Source organism: Arachis stenosperma, chromosome 3 (genome assembly GCF_014773155.1).
Source record: "Arachis stenosperma cultivar V10309 chromosome 3, arast.V10309.gnm1.PFL2, whole genome shotgun sequence".
Lineage (NCBI taxonomy): Eukaryota > Viridiplantae > Streptophyta > Magnoliopsida > Fabales > Fabaceae > Arachis > Arachis stenosperma.
The window spans coordinates 141,416,411-141,433,440 of record NC_080379.1 but is presented as its reverse complement, the minus strand read 5'-3'; the positions used below and the strand labels follow the sequence as shown (position 1 = coordinate 141,433,440).

At 34.8% G+C, this 17,030-nt stretch overlaps 2 protein-coding genes across 3 annotated transcripts; one reads left to right on the top strand and one right to left on the bottom strand.

Moving 5' to 3' along the window:
- The first annotated feature begins 1,183 nt into the window (after nucleotides 1-1,183).
- On the top strand, nucleotides 1,184-4,875 carry LOC130966775 (trihelix transcription factor ASR3-like). The gene is made up of 3 exons (XM_057891599.1): nucleotides 1,184-2,087; nucleotides 4,183-4,233; nucleotides 4,616-4,875. The coding sequence occupies exons 1-3, from the start codon at nucleotides 1,184-1,186 to the stop codon at nucleotides 4,873-4,875; spliced, it is 1,215 nt and encodes a 404-aa protein (XP_057747582.1).
- Nucleotides 4,876-5,934: 1,059 nt separating this feature from the next.
- Nucleotides 5,935-7,430, bottom strand: LOC130965203 (magnesium protoporphyrin IX methyltransferase, chloroplastic). Of its 2 annotated transcripts, XM_057889932.1 has the most exons (3): nucleotides 6,745-7,430; nucleotides 6,102-6,522; nucleotides 5,935-6,005 (listed from the first exon to the last, which is right to left on the bottom strand). In XM_057889932.1, exons 1-2 carry the CDS (start codon nucleotides 7,324-7,326, stop codon nucleotides 6,115-6,117), a joined length of 990 nt encoding a protein of 329 aa, XP_057745915.1. In that variant the 5' UTR covers nucleotides 7,327-7,430; the 3' UTR covers nucleotides 5,935-6,005; nucleotides 6,102-6,114. The 2 variants fall into 2 exon arrangements, with proteins under 2 accessions (XP_057745915.1, XP_057745914.1); XM_057889931.1 differs by having other exon boundaries at nucleotides 5,935-6,522.
- Nucleotides 7,431-17,030: the final 9,600 nt, after the last annotated feature.

The following is a 17,030-nucleotide window of genomic DNA, read 5'->3' as shown; positions in this document are numbered from 1 at the left end:
GTGTAGATTGAGTTCGAATCTAATTGATTCGAACTACATATAAATATGCATTGGTTGATTCATGAACTAAATTTTGGTTTGGCGAATTTACGTAAAAATTTCTTCCCTTTGGCTTATTTTAGTGTTTTGCCCTAAAATCTTTCATTAAAATCTCTTGAATTTTCAAATTTTTTTCTAAAATAATATCCAAAACATTATTTTGTTTAAAAATTTTAAATAATCTCTAAAAATTATTTTTTTGCCTTCTTTAATTATCTCATCCAAACACACTATGAGGCATTACTTAAAATGAATTTTTTTTTCAAAAGATATATTTATTTTAATAGGAACTAAGAAGAAAATTAGGAGTACATATATATCGGCTCTTAAGAAATGCTAGAAAGTCATGTTTCAAATTTTTTTTTATCAAATAATATTATGTATTTGTAAATCTTCAGAGAGTAATAAATTCCATTCAACCACTGTCTTTATTTCTTTATCTTCTGTGGTGCATTCCAGTTATTTCTTTTAATTTGTTGAGTAACATTCCCATTCACAACTAGGACACTATTGACTTCCCCCAATTTGTTTTTTGACTGCTTTTGGTTCCTTATAAGTAAATAGATCCTTAGTTGGAAGAAGATCACGCTAATTATTAAGTGTCCAAATAAATGACTAGAGTCAACTATCCTTTTATTTGTTTTATAAAAAATGCAAAGTATATGAATAAATATAAGTGTAATTTAATTTATTTTTAATTTATATTTTATATTTTAATATATTTTATATTAGTGACTAATTTTAGTATATATTTTATATATTTGTTGCTATATATATATATATATATATATATATATATATATATATATATATATATTTGGTTGTTACAAACGAACAAGTAAGCTGACTACTCAACCAACCCAAATTGATTTGCATTATATATATACATAATTTCATGATCATTTAATGGAATGTAATTTCTTTTTTACCAACAGAAGAAGGAAAAAACACAAAAATGGGACACAAAAATTGTGATCCATTTTTGGAAAAAAATGTTGCCTACACGAAATAATATGAAATCCTCCTTGAGAAATTTTCATTTGCCTACTAAGCAAAAGAACATTTTCTAATTTCTATATGAATGGTTTGTATCTTATCTCAATCCACAAAAAACACTCGTGTGCGCGTGATCATAATAAACGCCATGGAATCAAATTCAGAGAAGAATATCAACATCAGCGTAGGTTCTTCCGGTGGTGGTAGTGAACATGTTCCACTAGTAACCGTTGCAAAACAACCAACGACAGCAACAGAAACCGTAGCCAAAGGCGAAACAAGAGCCAAAGCGACAAGACATCCAAGATGGACAAGACAAGAGTCCCTTGTTCTCATAGAGTCCAAGAAACTTGTCGAGAGTGGGGAACAGATTAACAGGTACCAATCGCCACCTGGGTTTGTTGTTCTTCAGACGGATCCAAAGTGGGATATGGTTTCATCGTTGTGCCAGCAACGAGGTGTTAAGAGAGGCGCTGTTCAGTGTCGAAAAAGATGGGGGAACCTTCTCACTGATTTCAGGAAGATCAAGAAGTGGGAAACGAATGTGAAGGATGAGAATGAATCGTTTTGGATGATGAGGAATGATAAGAGAAAGGAGAACAAGTTGCCGGGGTTCTTTGATTCTGTAGTCTACAATGTTCTTGATGGAGGGGTATGCACTGCAGCCGCGTATCCATTGACGCTTATTAAGGGCCCACCAAAACAAGAAAATATTAGTGGTGGTGGTGATCGGGGGGAAGGAGAAGCTGTGGTGACGGCAAGAAAGAAGGATCATCATCGCAGTCGCAATCAACCTCATCGCCAGAATCATGACGAGGTTGATGAGGACGACGATATGGAGGATGATGAGACCATTGTGGACAGTGAGATGGGTTGGAGCACTGAAGAGGAGAACAACACTAATTCTACGACAGAGACAGGGAAGGTGAATAACAGTAGTCTAATGCTGTTGAAAACACCTACTGTTGCAGGTGCTAAGGAAACGGTGATGAATATGATGATGGTGATGGGGAGTACACAGAAGATACCGTTACCCAAATTGCCTACTTCAGGTATCCTCTCTGTTCCAATGGACTCTCTACCTCCATTTTAGTTACATCACTTGCATCATTACGACGTTACCTATATATGCATGTTGTACTGTCTCACTGTTTTTAGTGTTTTGCTTATCTTGTATTAGAACTTTAGGGCCTTCTGTCTTAGTATCTTTGATTTCCAAAAATTCTTACTTTTAACCATGCTGCTTATTATGTTATTTAAAACAAAAACAATTTGTGCAAGAGAAAAGTTCAAATGTCAACCTAATGTTTTTAGCCAGCATTTCTAGCCATCAGTTAAATTCTTTGAATTTAGTAATCTAACAACATTCTTTTAGCCTATATTTTTAAACATTGTTGGCTAACTATTGGCGAAACATAATAAATTCTATTGACCCTCTACCATTATAATATACTTTTAGCCTACACTTGTAAGTATTGCTGGCTAACCCTCTAGCATTCTTCTTACCGCAAATTTGAAAGAATGTCTCATACATTATCAAACCCGTTAATACATTATATATTAGGAATATGTATTGTTTTAGTCCCTAATGTTGAGGGTCAGAATCGAAATTGTCCCCAACATAATTTTTTATTTAGAATTATCCTTAACGTTTTTTTTCGTATTAAAATCGTCCTTTTAACTTTTTCCGGACAAAAATACTTGCCGCCACCTGCACCTTTACCTCCACCACCACCAGCACTAGCACCTCCACCACCAGAATAACAATATCAATGAAATCAACACATATTTAACAAATCAAGGAATCGGAAATTCAACAAATCAACAAATTAACACAAATTCAACAACCAAATCAACACACAACAACAATAAAATCAGAAACAACAAATCAAAATCAGAATTAAAAGTAGAAGCAGAAGCAGTCACAGAAGCACAAGAAGCAGAAGCAAAAACTCAAGCAGAAAGCAGAGGCCAAAGCAAGGAGCAGAAGCCAAAGCAAGAAGAAGAAGCAGATGCAGAAGAAGAAGCAGATGCAGAAGCCGAAGTAGAACCATCGGCAGCTCATGGGCGACGGAGCGACGACGGCTGGGCAGATCGGCGGTGGTAGGAACCCAGCTCAGCCTTAGATCCCTCTCTCTCCTTCGTGCGCCGCCCTCCTTGCATCGGGCTCCCCTTTGCGGCGACGCAACAATCACAGAAGCAGAAGCTGAAGCTCAAGCAGAAGCAAAAAGCTCCCCATTCGCCAGCGCCAGCGCCAGCGCCGTCCCCCCTGCCCCCTTCCCCTTCCCCCTCTCCCTTTCCCCTTTTCCTTCCCCTTTTCCCTTCTCCCCTGCCCCCTCGCGTGTTTTCTTTTTTTTTTTTAATTTTATAATTTTTTATTAATAGGGATAATTTAGTAATAAAATAAAAAATTTTATTAAAAAGAACGATTTTAATACGAAAAAAAACGTTAAGGATAATTCTAAATAAAAAATTATCTTGGGAACGGTTTCGATTCTGACCCTCAACATTAGGAACCAAAACAATACTTATCCCTATATATTAATATTAATATTAAGAGTAAAGTGACGAATAAAGACTTGAAAAATTATACTTCGGATAAATTAATTCCTAAAAAAAATACCAATAAAATTCTTTACGATAGCAGACATGGATAAGTTGTGTTTAAATTGAGACCTTTTATCCTTATCATAAGAGCTAATTTGGAAATAATGTGTCCATATCTGATATTGAAAATGACTTCATTGGTACCTTTTATTTCTTTAAGGAATAATATGTCCGAGGTGTAAATCCTCAAAAATTTATTTATCACTTTACTCTAACATTAATGTAGCTGGAAATTTTAACTAAATGTATAAAGAGATGTCTAAAGCTTAAATATAAATAACATTTTTCATGTACATAAACTTATGCATTCAGTCACCAAAAAAAATAAACGTATGCATTTAACTTAAAAAATTATAATTTTCAATTCCAATAAAAAAAAGGACATGATGGAGTATATATTATTATTTTTAAAAACATCAGTTGGCGGGATTATGTCTGCTTGATGGGCAATTGCCTTTATTCTAGTTGTTTTTGCCCAAAGCTTACGCAGATTACCCATCTCTTATTGACCAAAACTAATTTCTCCACACTCAATAGCAGAGAAACAACCAACACCAACATCTTGCAAAGGGAACTACGACCATCCACCAGGTAAAGTGATTGAACTTACTAGTGCCAATAGTTGTTATATCGACTAAATTCCCAAAGTGGTTCTTGTGATCCACACCATGCATCGATTTAGTTCTTGAGATTCCAATTGCACTGTTATCAACCCCTTTCCTGCAATGACTTAGCAAACAGAGTGAGGCAAAGCCCTCCAATGCCACGCCGGACATTTGTGGAATGACGTGTTTCCCTTTGGAAAGCAGATGCGATATCGTTTTGATATAATGAGAAAACCATTTTAGATGCTATAGTGCAATTGGAACCTCAGATACCAAATCGGTACATGATGTGAATCTCAGAAACCACTTGGGGATTTAGTCTGATATATTTGTCCATGGATCGACTCTCACCTACTTTGTTGGTTCAGGCTTTCAAAGAGAAGGTGTGTCACAGGAGGGGCATAAGAAGAGGAGATTATCACCAGGTAATAGTGAACACACCACAAATTTCAATAACAACATTGTCAGAGTACTAAGAAGGAACAATAACATGCTGAAAGCACATCTTGGGGCTCAGAATATGAACTACCAGTTGGCCAGAGAACATCAGAAGGAGCAAACAGATAGCTTGGTTGCAGCCCTCGGCAAGCTCACAGATGCTCTATCAAAAATTGCTGACAAGCTGTGACTATATTCAGATTTAAGAAGGAACATAACTCTTAGCATTTCCTTCTCATGATACCTTTTTTTATTTTTGGGTGGAAACAACTTTTCTTATCATTTGTTCACATGAAGATAATGTTTAAACAATTCAAACCTCTCTCTCTCTCTCTCCCCCCTAATTCCTGCAAGTATTTAGGAAGAATAGCTAATAAGTATTGAATATGTGCTAATAATCCTCTTACTCTGACCCAGTCAGCAACAGTTGCACAGAACCAGAAGGATCTAAGAAATTACCATTTTACATTAATCACTTTGTTGTTTACAACATCCCTTAAGTTCCTTTACAGTCAAGCTATATCCAGCAACCTGTAAAACTTTCTTTTCTATTTTTTTTTCCCAACAGTTTTTGTCTATACTCATGTATTCATTACAATAAGCTCACGGTGTGTAAGAACCTGGCATCTAGATTAGGTAGAAAAATGAAACATAGTAGAAGGGCAAGGGAGATGCAGTGATATCAGTGAGATATCATCCAATTTCCCAGTATTTGCTTGTATTATGCAGTAAAAGGACTGAGTGACAAAAGCATCAGGTATTTGCGAGACCTGATTCTCTCCTAGTGTCTAATCCTATTATTTCTCTCTATTTTTATGCCCTCTCACTACTTCCCACAGCCCTTTATAGTTCCCACCTCTCTCTCATAACAGAATGCTCCCTTTCTCTCACTCATTTTCCAGCTAGGCAAGTTAGTTACAAAACCCCATATTCATTCAATTACAATTAGGTCCCTAATTTCTAATAAACTTGGTACGTAACACGGTGACACATAAATGAGTAGGGAACTAAGCTAAAACCTAAAAGTGAAGCTAAAGCAAGAGAAAACTAGAAAAATAGAGGATACATGATGCACATAGTGATTATAAAGGAAGCTAAGTCCTCAACAAAGGTTGGAGCAAGTTAACATTATTACACAAAGGAAGATCCAGTGGATCAACTCAGGCTTAGTTTCAAAATTGAAATTCAATTGATTATTTTTTTTTAAATAAAAATAAAATAGAGGAACATTTCAGCATCATCTACACTATTGAGAAAAAAGAAAAAATATGTTGTATAATCGAATTATATGCAGAGAGCTGTTCAAAGCATACAATGGCACTGAAAAAAGAAAAAAAAAGTTAAAAAGAAAAAGGCCTTACAATTTACATAAGGAATCCCTCTAAACAAAAATAGATTATGTCATCGAAAACTCACCTTCCAAGGATCACTACATAGGAACAGCCTCGACAAGCTTAGCAAAGTAAAACTGAGTGGTGATTAAGCCTCTCTTCCTTATCTTCCAGCCAACCTTTTGCAATGCCCTCTCTACATCTGCCTCCGAATGAAGATATGCCCTTGTTGCCTTTGAAGGTCCGGGGAACAACTCTCCAATCCTCTTTAGCAGATCATAATAGAATGTCTTTGGAGCAAAACTCAGAATCAACCGGTTGCTGGCCAATGATGCAAGGTGAGCAATCATGCCGTCTGCCTTATTTTGCGGATAGTGAATCAAAACATCCAGGCACACCACTGTGTCATACTTGCCATCTAAGCTTTCCAAATCTTTCACCACAAATTTCGGCATCGCAGCTGCAGGGGATACACTATCTTCACTTGATCCAAGTTGTTCTTTTGCCTGCAAATGGAAGTTATCTCTTACTTAATGCCGGTGTTGATAACTGATAATTGATGTTATATTCTATAAAAATCAGTTATGTCTGCATGTTGAAGTACCTGATTCGGTTAGCTAACTAACAGTGTAGATAAAATTAGTTAGTAATCTACTGCTAATGGTTTTGCTAAACTACATTATTATGATTAAATCCTATAGCAAGAAAAGGAGAAATGTGGTAGTGACCTGTTTCTCAGCTTCAGCAACCATAGCAGCGGAGATATCGCTGGCGGAAACAATGGCACCCTCCTTGGCCAGCGGAATCGCAAGGGAACCGGTGCCGCAACCGGCGTCACACACCGTCACACCTTCCAGCGACCCTTCGTCCTTCAACATCATAAGCGTGCTCTCCACCGTCTTCGAGTGCCCCAACCTTATGTCCAACTGAACCCGGTTCACGTCCTCCGTGTCACCGTAGATCTTCTTCCACCTCTGGAATCCCGTGTTGTTGAAGTATTCCCTCACAACCTCCTTGTCGCCCCCTCCAACCACCTCCGCCTGCTCCTTCCGCCGCCTCTCAGGGTCCGAAAGCGACAGCACAGCCGCCAGCGCAGCCACCGATCCCCCGCCGATAACGGCGATCGTCGTCCCGTCAATTGCACCGGTTACTTCGGCCGCGGTTGCAGTCGAGAGCGGGTCAATGGCAAATGCAGTTGTGAGTGGATGCTGTTTGGTTGTCGGTTTTTGATTGACGGGAGGTGCTCTAGCAAAACGAAATCCTCTGTTTGGAGGAATTAGCGAAGACCAGAACGAAGCTGAGAACGCCATATTCTCTTTTCTTTATAATTTTTTGGGTTTTAGATATTCTGGTTTCTGTTACCGGCCGGTCAGTGTGAACTGTGAAGTGAAGGAAGTTGGTGGTTTGACTGGTTGTAGTGATATCCAGGATAAGATAGCGTTCGAGCGTCTGTGTCATTTTTTCGGATTCTCGTGGGTCCCACTTTTCAAAAACCCTTTGTTTTGAGCTGGACTCTAGTCTCATTCTTTTAGAAAAGTTGTTGGTTTTTTTCAAAAACCTTTGTTGTTGGGTTGGCTTTTCTACTTTTGTGTTAGTTTTATATGGGCCTAACGCGGCCCAGAATAAAAAGAAATAGGGAATACACGTGATTAACTGAATCAGATCTCTATGAATTCATTTGTCTTTTTAAACAAACTATAGTGTATGAATTAGGGGTGTTCGCGGTGCAGTTTGGTTTGATTTTTTAGAAAAAAAGTCATCCGATTTAATCAATTAATTTAACTGCGGTTTAGTTTGGTTCAGTTTTTTTATCGAGACCATCCAAACCAAATCAAACCAATTGAAATCGGTTTGATTTGGTTCGATTTGTTCAATTTTTCAATTAATTTCAGAAAAAAAAAAAGCTTAAAACTGCAAGAAATGTTAGAGCCAAGACTGAACTATAAAAAAATAGTAAAATTACTTTGAAGGCTGCAATATTCATGACAAATTAGTGAAACTTATCTAATAAAAATCAAGTTCAATTAATCATGAAAATGAGCGAGTTGAGGGCTGAGAATGTAGCAAAATAGCTAAAAATAGTCTGCAATATTACAATAGAACAACTAAGATAGTTCAAAGTTCAACAAATCAAAGGAAACATTGGCATTGTGTAAGTATGGATTTGCACCATTATATTTTTCTTTTGCCCAATCCTCCAAATTATGTATATCATATATTCCGAGTTTTTCATTACTCTAAGGATCACAATCCCTTCATCTTCGTGTTGCCAACTGAAGCTTAAAAATTCAACCCACCAAAAAGATAAAACAACCAAATTAAAAGAATCAGATTAAAATCAACAAGAACAAAAACAATGAAATTAAACAATCAGAACTATCAACAAATAATCCTAACAAATAATAAGATTATAATTAACAAAAACAAAAACAATGAAATTAAACAATCAGAGCCATCAGCAAATAATCCTAACAAAAATCAACAAGTAACAAATGATAGATTAAAAATAGAATTATGACAACAAATTGTGAGAAATAAATAGAATTAAAAAAAAACCCTAAGACTTGAAAATTTTTAAAATAGAATTTAAAAATCAGAATCATAATAACAAATTATGACAATTAAAAAGGATTTAAAAACAGAATTAAGAAGAAATAAAAAACCCTAAGAGAAGGAAAGATGCAGCGACGGAGGTGGAGTTTCTCTAGCAAGATAGCAAAACATTGTTCAGCAAGCAAAGAACCTGAAATCAGAAACTGAGTTATAACTAAAAAATGAATACCAAATAATGAAACTGAGTTATATTTATTTAAGTTAAAATCCAACATAGGCTAGAGATATGTGATCACTAGACAATGAAACTAAGTTATATTGGATAATCATTACCTTCTTGGCCTAACTAACCTTCAAAATGGAAATCAAAGAAATTTCTAACTTATAACATATGCAGAAACTTGTTTGAAATATCATTCATTAATTTATTTTAATCTCAATCTTCAAAGTAGAATAACAGGGTCTGTGTCTCAATTTTTATATTGTTTTAAAAATCAGAAACATAACAACAAATTCTAGCAAATAAAACAGAATTCACAAACAAACCTAAAAAAAATCCTAAGGAATTAGAACAAAGAATTTGCAAGTTTCAGCAAGTAAACACAATTTACAAACAGAATTAAATAAATAAAAACCCTAAAGCTTGAAAATTTTAAAAATCATAATAAACAAGAAATCAGAACAAAGACTAAACAAGTGATACATGAGACTCCATTGCAACCATGGATGCGCAGAGACTGAGAACGACGAAGTATCACGGCTGGCGAAGGGCCATGAACAACGGTGGAGAGACTGAAGATGACGGAGCCTAACGCATGCAGCTGCCGAGAGTGACCACACTGAGAACGACGCCGCTGCTAGACGATGCTGATGGATGTCGTGAGGCTTCGACGGACGACAAGATGAAAACGACAGGTTTTGCCCTTTGCTGGACAGCGACGGCAGCAAAGAGTGAATGACTGTAAGTATGTGATTGAGAGAGAGGAGAGTGGTGACTGACACTGAGTGAGTGAGAGAGCAGTTTGTGTGCGTGAGTGAGAGAGTTAGAGAGGAGTGTGCGGCGCTTTTTCTTCAGAGTGAGTGAGTGTGTGTGAGTGGATTAGGGTTTAGGTATGTAAGGTATAGAAGTGGGGATAGTTTTGTAAATTAACTTATGAGTAGTTAAGTTTATTGGTTCGGTTTGGTTTGGTTCAAATTTTTAGAATAAAACCAAAAATCGAAAACCGAAACGAACCGAACAAAAAAGGACAAAATTTTATTTTTTTCGATTTTTCGGTTATCGATTTATTCAGTTATCGGTTTATTTGGTTTGGTTGATCAGTTTTGATCGATTTAAATCGGTTTTGAACACCCCTAATATCTAGAGTTAATTTATAATATTAAAAAATACGGTTACTAAATAATATATACTATATACAATAGGGTTACATTGTATTTTACCCTGTGTATATATTATTAAGATAATATATTTATATTAATAATTATAACAATATAATAAAAATATATTAGTATTACCCTAATATAATAAAAATAGTATTACCCTATAAATTTTTTATATTAGGGTTAATAAATAACCTTAATAATAGGACTATATAACTAAGTTATACCCTAATAATATAGGTAATATTATATATTAACCATAATATATTATATGCTATTTATATAAAATAAATATTAGTGTATTATCTAAATTAATTAGTTAAATTGTTATAATATATACATATTAGTTAAATATATTAATATAACCTAATTGCTTAATTAATATAGGTTATTAAGTTGTATTTATTAATTATTTATTAAAATATATAGGTAATATTAATATATCATTAACCTATATAATTATATAATATATAACCTATGAGTAATATTAGGGTAATATATAACCTATTGATAGTTAAGTAATATATACTAATATATAACTAATATAGGTAATATTATATTATTAGGGTATATATTAGGTAACTAATATGTTAAGGTATATAACATAATTATATAGAGTAATAATAGATATATTATTAATTATCATATATAGGTTATTAAGCTATTTATATGTAACCTATAAATATATTAACTATATAGTTAATACCCTAATTGATTACCTATAGGAATATATATTAGGGTATATAACATAACTTATATATTAATATGTAACTATATAACCTATACTAATATTTTACGCTATTAAGTTAATACTATATTTATATATTTATATATAACCTAAATAATATTTTATCCTATTATTACTAACTATATAAATTATTAATATATAAAGTATTATTAGATAATAGGTTATATACCCTAATTTATATATATACTATATAGCCTATAACGAATTGTCCTATCTGTGTATATATGTATAATACAGAAAAATATGTTTACATATATATAATTACAACGTGCCCGTCACAATTAATATATTAATAATAGGCACATAAGGTTATAAACTGTAGGTTGTAAATGTCTAGCATTCAAATTTTCTTTGTTGAAAATGGAAGATATAAATTATTTGCTTTTTAAAAAAATAGTATGTGGCATTGTCAGTATGAAATTAGATTCAAATTTCACTAAGGATAGAACAATTAAAAAAGCTAAAATGTAGTGAAGATGAAAAACTTTGTGACCTATGAAACACTTTAAAGAAATTGTAAAAGAAACTACTAAGCAAACAAAAATGTCACATGACCCCAAACAACAGCACTAGTTTGTATTACTATTATCGCATTTATCAATAACAAAGAAAACATATCAAATTGAGGTTATGATCATAGAAACTCCACATTAGCCGAATGTATGATAAGGTATCAAGGATAACTACCCGCAAGCATGCATCGGCATTACTTTGAGCAATTTCTTTAGATTGTTAATTAAAGTGATCCTTGCATTATACACATTATAAGCAGTTGGTATAAGGCTCGTCACAAACAACCCATTCTTTGGGGCTGAGAGTGATTTTCTTAGCTGATCTTTCATCATCTTTAACCTTTCCCTAGCTACTCGTCGCAGCTCAACAATGGGCGTCGGAAAAGGTTTTTTTTCTTTTCTTGCATATTGCCGGAGAAAATCAGCATTTTGTGGCACTTCATCCCTGACTTTCAATTTACATCGAAAACATTTCTTTGCTTGAATTCTAGTCTCCACGGAAAGCCTAATCTTACCGCTACTGTACTGATAAACAAAAACAGGAACAGAAGAGCATTTTTGTAACATAATTGGCAGTAACCATTGCATTTGTCACAGTAGACAACCCAAATAAAAGCTAAGAATAATATTCAATGAAGTAAATTACTTTAGCCAGAATGGGATATTGCCAGTTTGAAGACGAACCCGTTTAATATTAGATTATAGAAAACTATGCAAAGGAAACAAAAGGAAATTATCCACTTTTTGTTTAGAATCTCAACCAAGAAACATAAATAAGGGTGACAATTTTATTTTTTTTAGTACACGAACCCGCAATTCAGCAAAAATGCTATTTGTATACCAAAATCAAGCAACAATGTATAAGTTCATGTGTTATTTAATTTATTTTCAATGTATATTTGTATTTTGTATTTCATACTAGTGACTTATTTCTATGTATACCTATTGTAATTCAGTCCAAATAATAACCAATAATAATCGACAACACAAACACTTGAATCAATAAACTCAGAGATAATACAAAGAAAAATAACTCCAAGTCATACCTGGTAATAACCAAGGGAACTAAGATGCAATAATAGGTTGGGCTTCAACATAAAAACATCTGTCGGGGTGGGGAAAGCAATTCCAGAAGGAAGGGACAGAGTTCTAATAGTCATATTCATCCTGGATTTGCTGCTTGGGAGAGCAGAGTATAGTCACCAATGATGAAGAAGACTACAGTCTCTGTAAAAGGATGAGACAGAAGGCAGCGACGAGATAAGTTAAGATTAACCAAGTGAACAAGTATAATTCATGATATCTAATTCTTTTAAACATATACAATAACAGCAGCATCAACACAACAACTAAACAAGTAAAATCTTACACGATTTTGGATTTCATATTTCTAATTTTATATACTCTTCTGGTGGTACTTTCACTGACTTAGAAACTACAAAAAACAATTATTAGTTTATATCCAAAACCAATTCACAATTATTCACAATTCACAGTTCAAATTATCTTCGCAAAATTCAAATAATCTTCATAAAAAAATTGCCTGAAGTCCTGAACAATGAAGCAGAGAACACGCTGATTCACTGAAAGTAGGCCGGCGACGCGGCAGGAACCGAGTACGGTAAGGCGGTAACCACCGAGGACAGCAAACGACGAGAACGGAGGACCACGGACTTTGGTTGGTCAGTTTTGTTCAGTCCGGATCGGTTTTAAACACCCCTATTATCCAATATAACTTACTTTAATTGTCTAGTGATCACATATCTCTAACCTATGTTGGATTTTAACTTAAATAAATATAACTCAGTTTCATTATTTGGTATTCATTTTTTAGTTATAACTCAGTTTCTGATTTCAAGTTCTTTGCTTGCTGAACAATGTTTTGCTATCTTACTAGAGAAACTCCACCTCCGTCGCTGCATCTTTCCTTCTCTTAGGGTTTTTGATTTCTTCTTAATTCTGTTTTTAAATCCTTTTTAATTGTCATAATTTGTTGTTATGATTCTGATTTTTAAATTCTGTTTTAAAAATTTTCAAGTCTTAGAATTTTTTTTAATTCTGTTTATTTCTCACAATTTGTTTTCATAATTCTATTTTTAATCTATCATTTGTTACTTGCTGATTTTTGTTAGGATTATTTGTTGATGGCTCTGATTGTTTAATTTCATTGTTTTTGTTTTTGCTAATTGTAATCTGATTGTTTGTTAGGATTATTTATTGATAGCTCTGATTGTTTAATTTCATTGTTTTTGTTCTTGTTGATTTTAATCTGATTCTTTTAATTTGGTTGTTTTATCTTTTTGGTGGGTTGAATTTTTAAGCTTCTGTTGGTGACACGAAGTTGAAGGGGTTGTGATCCTTAGAGTAATGGAAAATTGGGAATATATGATATACATAATTTGGAGGATTAGACAAAAGAAAAATATAATGGTGCAAATCCATACTTACACAATGCCAATGTTTTCTTTGATTTGTTGAACTTTGAGCTATCTTAGTTATTCTATTGTAATATTGCAGACTATTTTTAGTTATTTTGCTACACTCTCAGCCCTCAACTCGCTCATTTTCATGATTAATTGAACTTGATTTTTACTAGATAAGTTCCACTAATTTGTCATGAATGTTGCAGCCTTCATAGCAATTTTACTATTTTTTATACTTTAGTCTTAGCTCTAACATTTCTTGGAGTTTTAAGCTTTTTTTTTGAAATTAATTGAAAAATCGAACAAACCGAACCAAACCAAACCGATTTCAATTGATTTGGTTTGGTTCGGATGGTCTCGATAAAAAACCGAACCAAATCGAACCGCAGTTGAATTAATTGATTAGATCGGATGACTTTTCTCTAAAAAATCGAACCAAACCGCACCGCGAACACCCCTATTGGATAATCATTAACCTCTTGGCTTAACTAACCTTTAAAATAGAAATCATAGAAATTTCTAACTTATAACATGTGCAGAAACTTGTTTGAAATACTATTCATTAACTTATTTTAATCTCAATCTTTAAAGTAGGATAACAGGGTCCGTGTCTCAATTTTTGTATTGTTTTAAAAATCAGAACCATAACAATGAATTCTAGCAAATAAAACAGAATTCACAAACAAACCTAAAAAAAATCCTAAGGAATCAGAACAAAGAATTTGCAAGTTTCAGCAAGTAAACACAATTTACAAACAGAATTAAATAAATAAAAACCCTAAGGCTTTGAAAATTTTAAAAATCATAATAAACAAGAAATCAGAACAAAGAATGAACAAGTGATACTTGAGACTCCATTGCAACCATGGATGCACAGAGATTGAGAACAACGAAGTATCACGGCTGGTGATGAGCGGATAATTTATACGCTTTTTGGCATTGTTTTTACAGAGTTTTTAATATATTTTAGTTACTTTTTAGTATATTTTTATTAGTTTTTATGAAAAAATCACATTTCTGGACTTTACTATGAGTTTGTGTTTTTCTGTGATTTCAGGTATTTTCTGGCTGAAATTGAGGGACCTGAGCAAAAATATGATTAGAGGCTGAGAAAGGACTGAAGATGCTGTTGGATTCTGACCTCCCTGCACTCGAAGTGTATTTTCTAGAGCTACAAAAGCCCAATTGGCGCGCTCTCAAATGTGTTGGAAAGTAGACATCTTGGGCTTTCCAGCAATATATAATAGTTCATACTTTGCCCGAGATTTGATGGCCCAAATTGGCGTCAAAACGCCGGTTAGAAACCCTTTTCTGGCGTAAAACGCCAGAACTTGCACCAAAGTTGGAGTTAAACACCCAAACTGGCACCAAAACTGGCGTTTAAACTCCAAGAAGAGCCTATGCATGTGAAAGCGTCAATGCTCAGCCCAAACACACACCAAGTGGGCCCCGAAAGTGGATTTTTGTACTATCTACACTTAATTACTCATTTTCTGTAAACCTAGTTTGCTAGTTTAGTATAAATAGGACTTTTTACTATTGTATTCAGATCTTTAGATTATTTTTGAGACTATATTTGGATCACTTTTGATATCTTGATCACGTTTTGGGGGCTGGCCATTCGGCTATGCCTGGACCTTCATCACTTATGTATTTTCAACGATGGAATTTCTACACCTCATAGATTAAGGTGTGGAGCTCTGCTGTTCCTCATGAATCAATGCAAAGTACTATTATTTTTCTATTCAATTCACGCTTATTCTTGTTCTAAGATATTCACTCGTACTTCAACCTGATGGATGTGATGATCCGTGACACTCATCATCATCCTCCCTTATGAACGCATGCCTGACAACCACCTCCATTCTATCTGCAAGAGCTTGAGTGTGTATCTCTTGGCCTCCTGGTTTACGACGCATGGTTGCCTCTCCTGACAACAGAGTCTTCCATTCTGTGAGATCAGAGTCTTCGTGGTATAAGTTAGAATCAATTGGCAGCATTCTTGAGATCCGGAAAGTCTAAACCTTGTCTGTGGTATTCCGAGTAGGATCTGAGATGGGATGACTGTGACGAGCTTCAAACTCATGACTGTTGGGTGTAGTGGCAGTGTGCAAAAGGATCAATGGATCTTATTCCGACACGATCGAGAACCGACAGCTGATTAGCCATGCGGGAAACCGTAGCGGACATGTTTTCACTGAGAGGACGGATGGTAGCCATTGACAATGATGATCCACCAACATACAGCTTGCCATGAAAGGGAGTACGCATGAGTGGATGAGACAATAGAAAAGCAGAGGCTCAGAGGGAACAAAGCATCTCCATACGCTTATCTGAAATTCCCACCAATGAATTGCATAAGTATCTCTATCCTATTTTATGTTTTATTTCTCTTTTTATTTCTCTTTTATGTTTTATTCAATGCTCAGCACAAACAGACACCAAGTAGGCCCCGAAAGTGGATTTCTGCACTATCTATTCATTTTCTGTAAACCTAGTTTACTAGTTTAGTATAAATAGCACTTTTTACTATTGTATTAGGAGTCTTTGACCTCTTTGGTTTATCTTTAGATTTTTGGATTGTATTATGCCATTTGGGGAGGCTGGCCATTCGGCCATGCCTAGACCTTGTTCTTATATATTTTCCAACGGTGGAGTTTCTACACCTCACAGATTAAGGTGAGGAGCTCTGCTGTTCCTCGAGTATTAATGCAAGTATTATTATTTTTCTATTCAATTCACGTCTACTTCTCCTCCAAAATATACTCTTGTACTTAATTCAGTTAAGTCAGAATGGAGGGGTGACCCATGACAATCACCCAATCTTCGTTACTCACTTAGCCAAGATCCGCGTACCTGACAACCACAAAGCGGTCTACATGATATTCAACATAGTCATTGGATGACAGTTGGAGTATATTCTCTTTGGTTTCTGACCCACGGATCTGAATCACCTCTCCTGACAATAGAGCATTTGAATCCGTGACGTTAGAACCTTCGTGGTATAAGCTAGAATCAATTGGCAGCATTCTTGAGATCCGAAAAGTCTAAACCTGTCTGTGGTATTCCGAGTAGGATCTGGGATGGGATGACTGTGACGAGCTTTAAACTCGTGACTGTTGGGCGCAATGACAGTGTGTAAAAGAATAAATGTATTCTATTCCGACATGATCGAGAACCGACAGCTGATTAGCCATGCGGGAAACCGTAGAGGACATGTTTTCACTGAGAGGACGGATGGTAGCCATTGACAACGGTGATCCACCAACATACAACTTGCCATGGAAGGGAGTACACATGATTGGATGGGGACAGTAGGAAAGCAGAGGTTCAGAGGCAACAAAGCATCTCCAAATGCTTATCTGAAATTTCCACCAAGGAACTACATAAGTAACTTT

Coding starts and splice junctions, on each gene's coding strand:
- LOC130965203 (XM_057889931.1), bottom strand. CDS start 7,326: ATGGCGTTCTCAGCTTCGTTCTGGTCTTCGCTAATTCCTCCAAACAGA. Junction 6,523..6,744: donor TTGCTGAAGCTGAGAAACAG/GTCACTACCACA, acceptor TTCCATTTGCAG/GCAAAAGAACAACTTGGATC.
- LOC130966775 (XM_057891599.1), top strand. CDS start 1,184: ATGGAATCAAATTCAGAGAAGAATATCAACATCAGCGTAGGTTCTTCC. Junction 2,088..4,182: donor ACCCAAATTGCCTACTTCAG/GTATCCTCTCTG, acceptor ACTCAATAGCAG/AGAAACAACCAACACCAACA. Junction 4,234..4,615: donor GAACTACGACCATCCACCAG/GTAAAGTGATTG, acceptor TTGTTGGTTCAG/GCTTTCAAAGAGAAGGTGTG.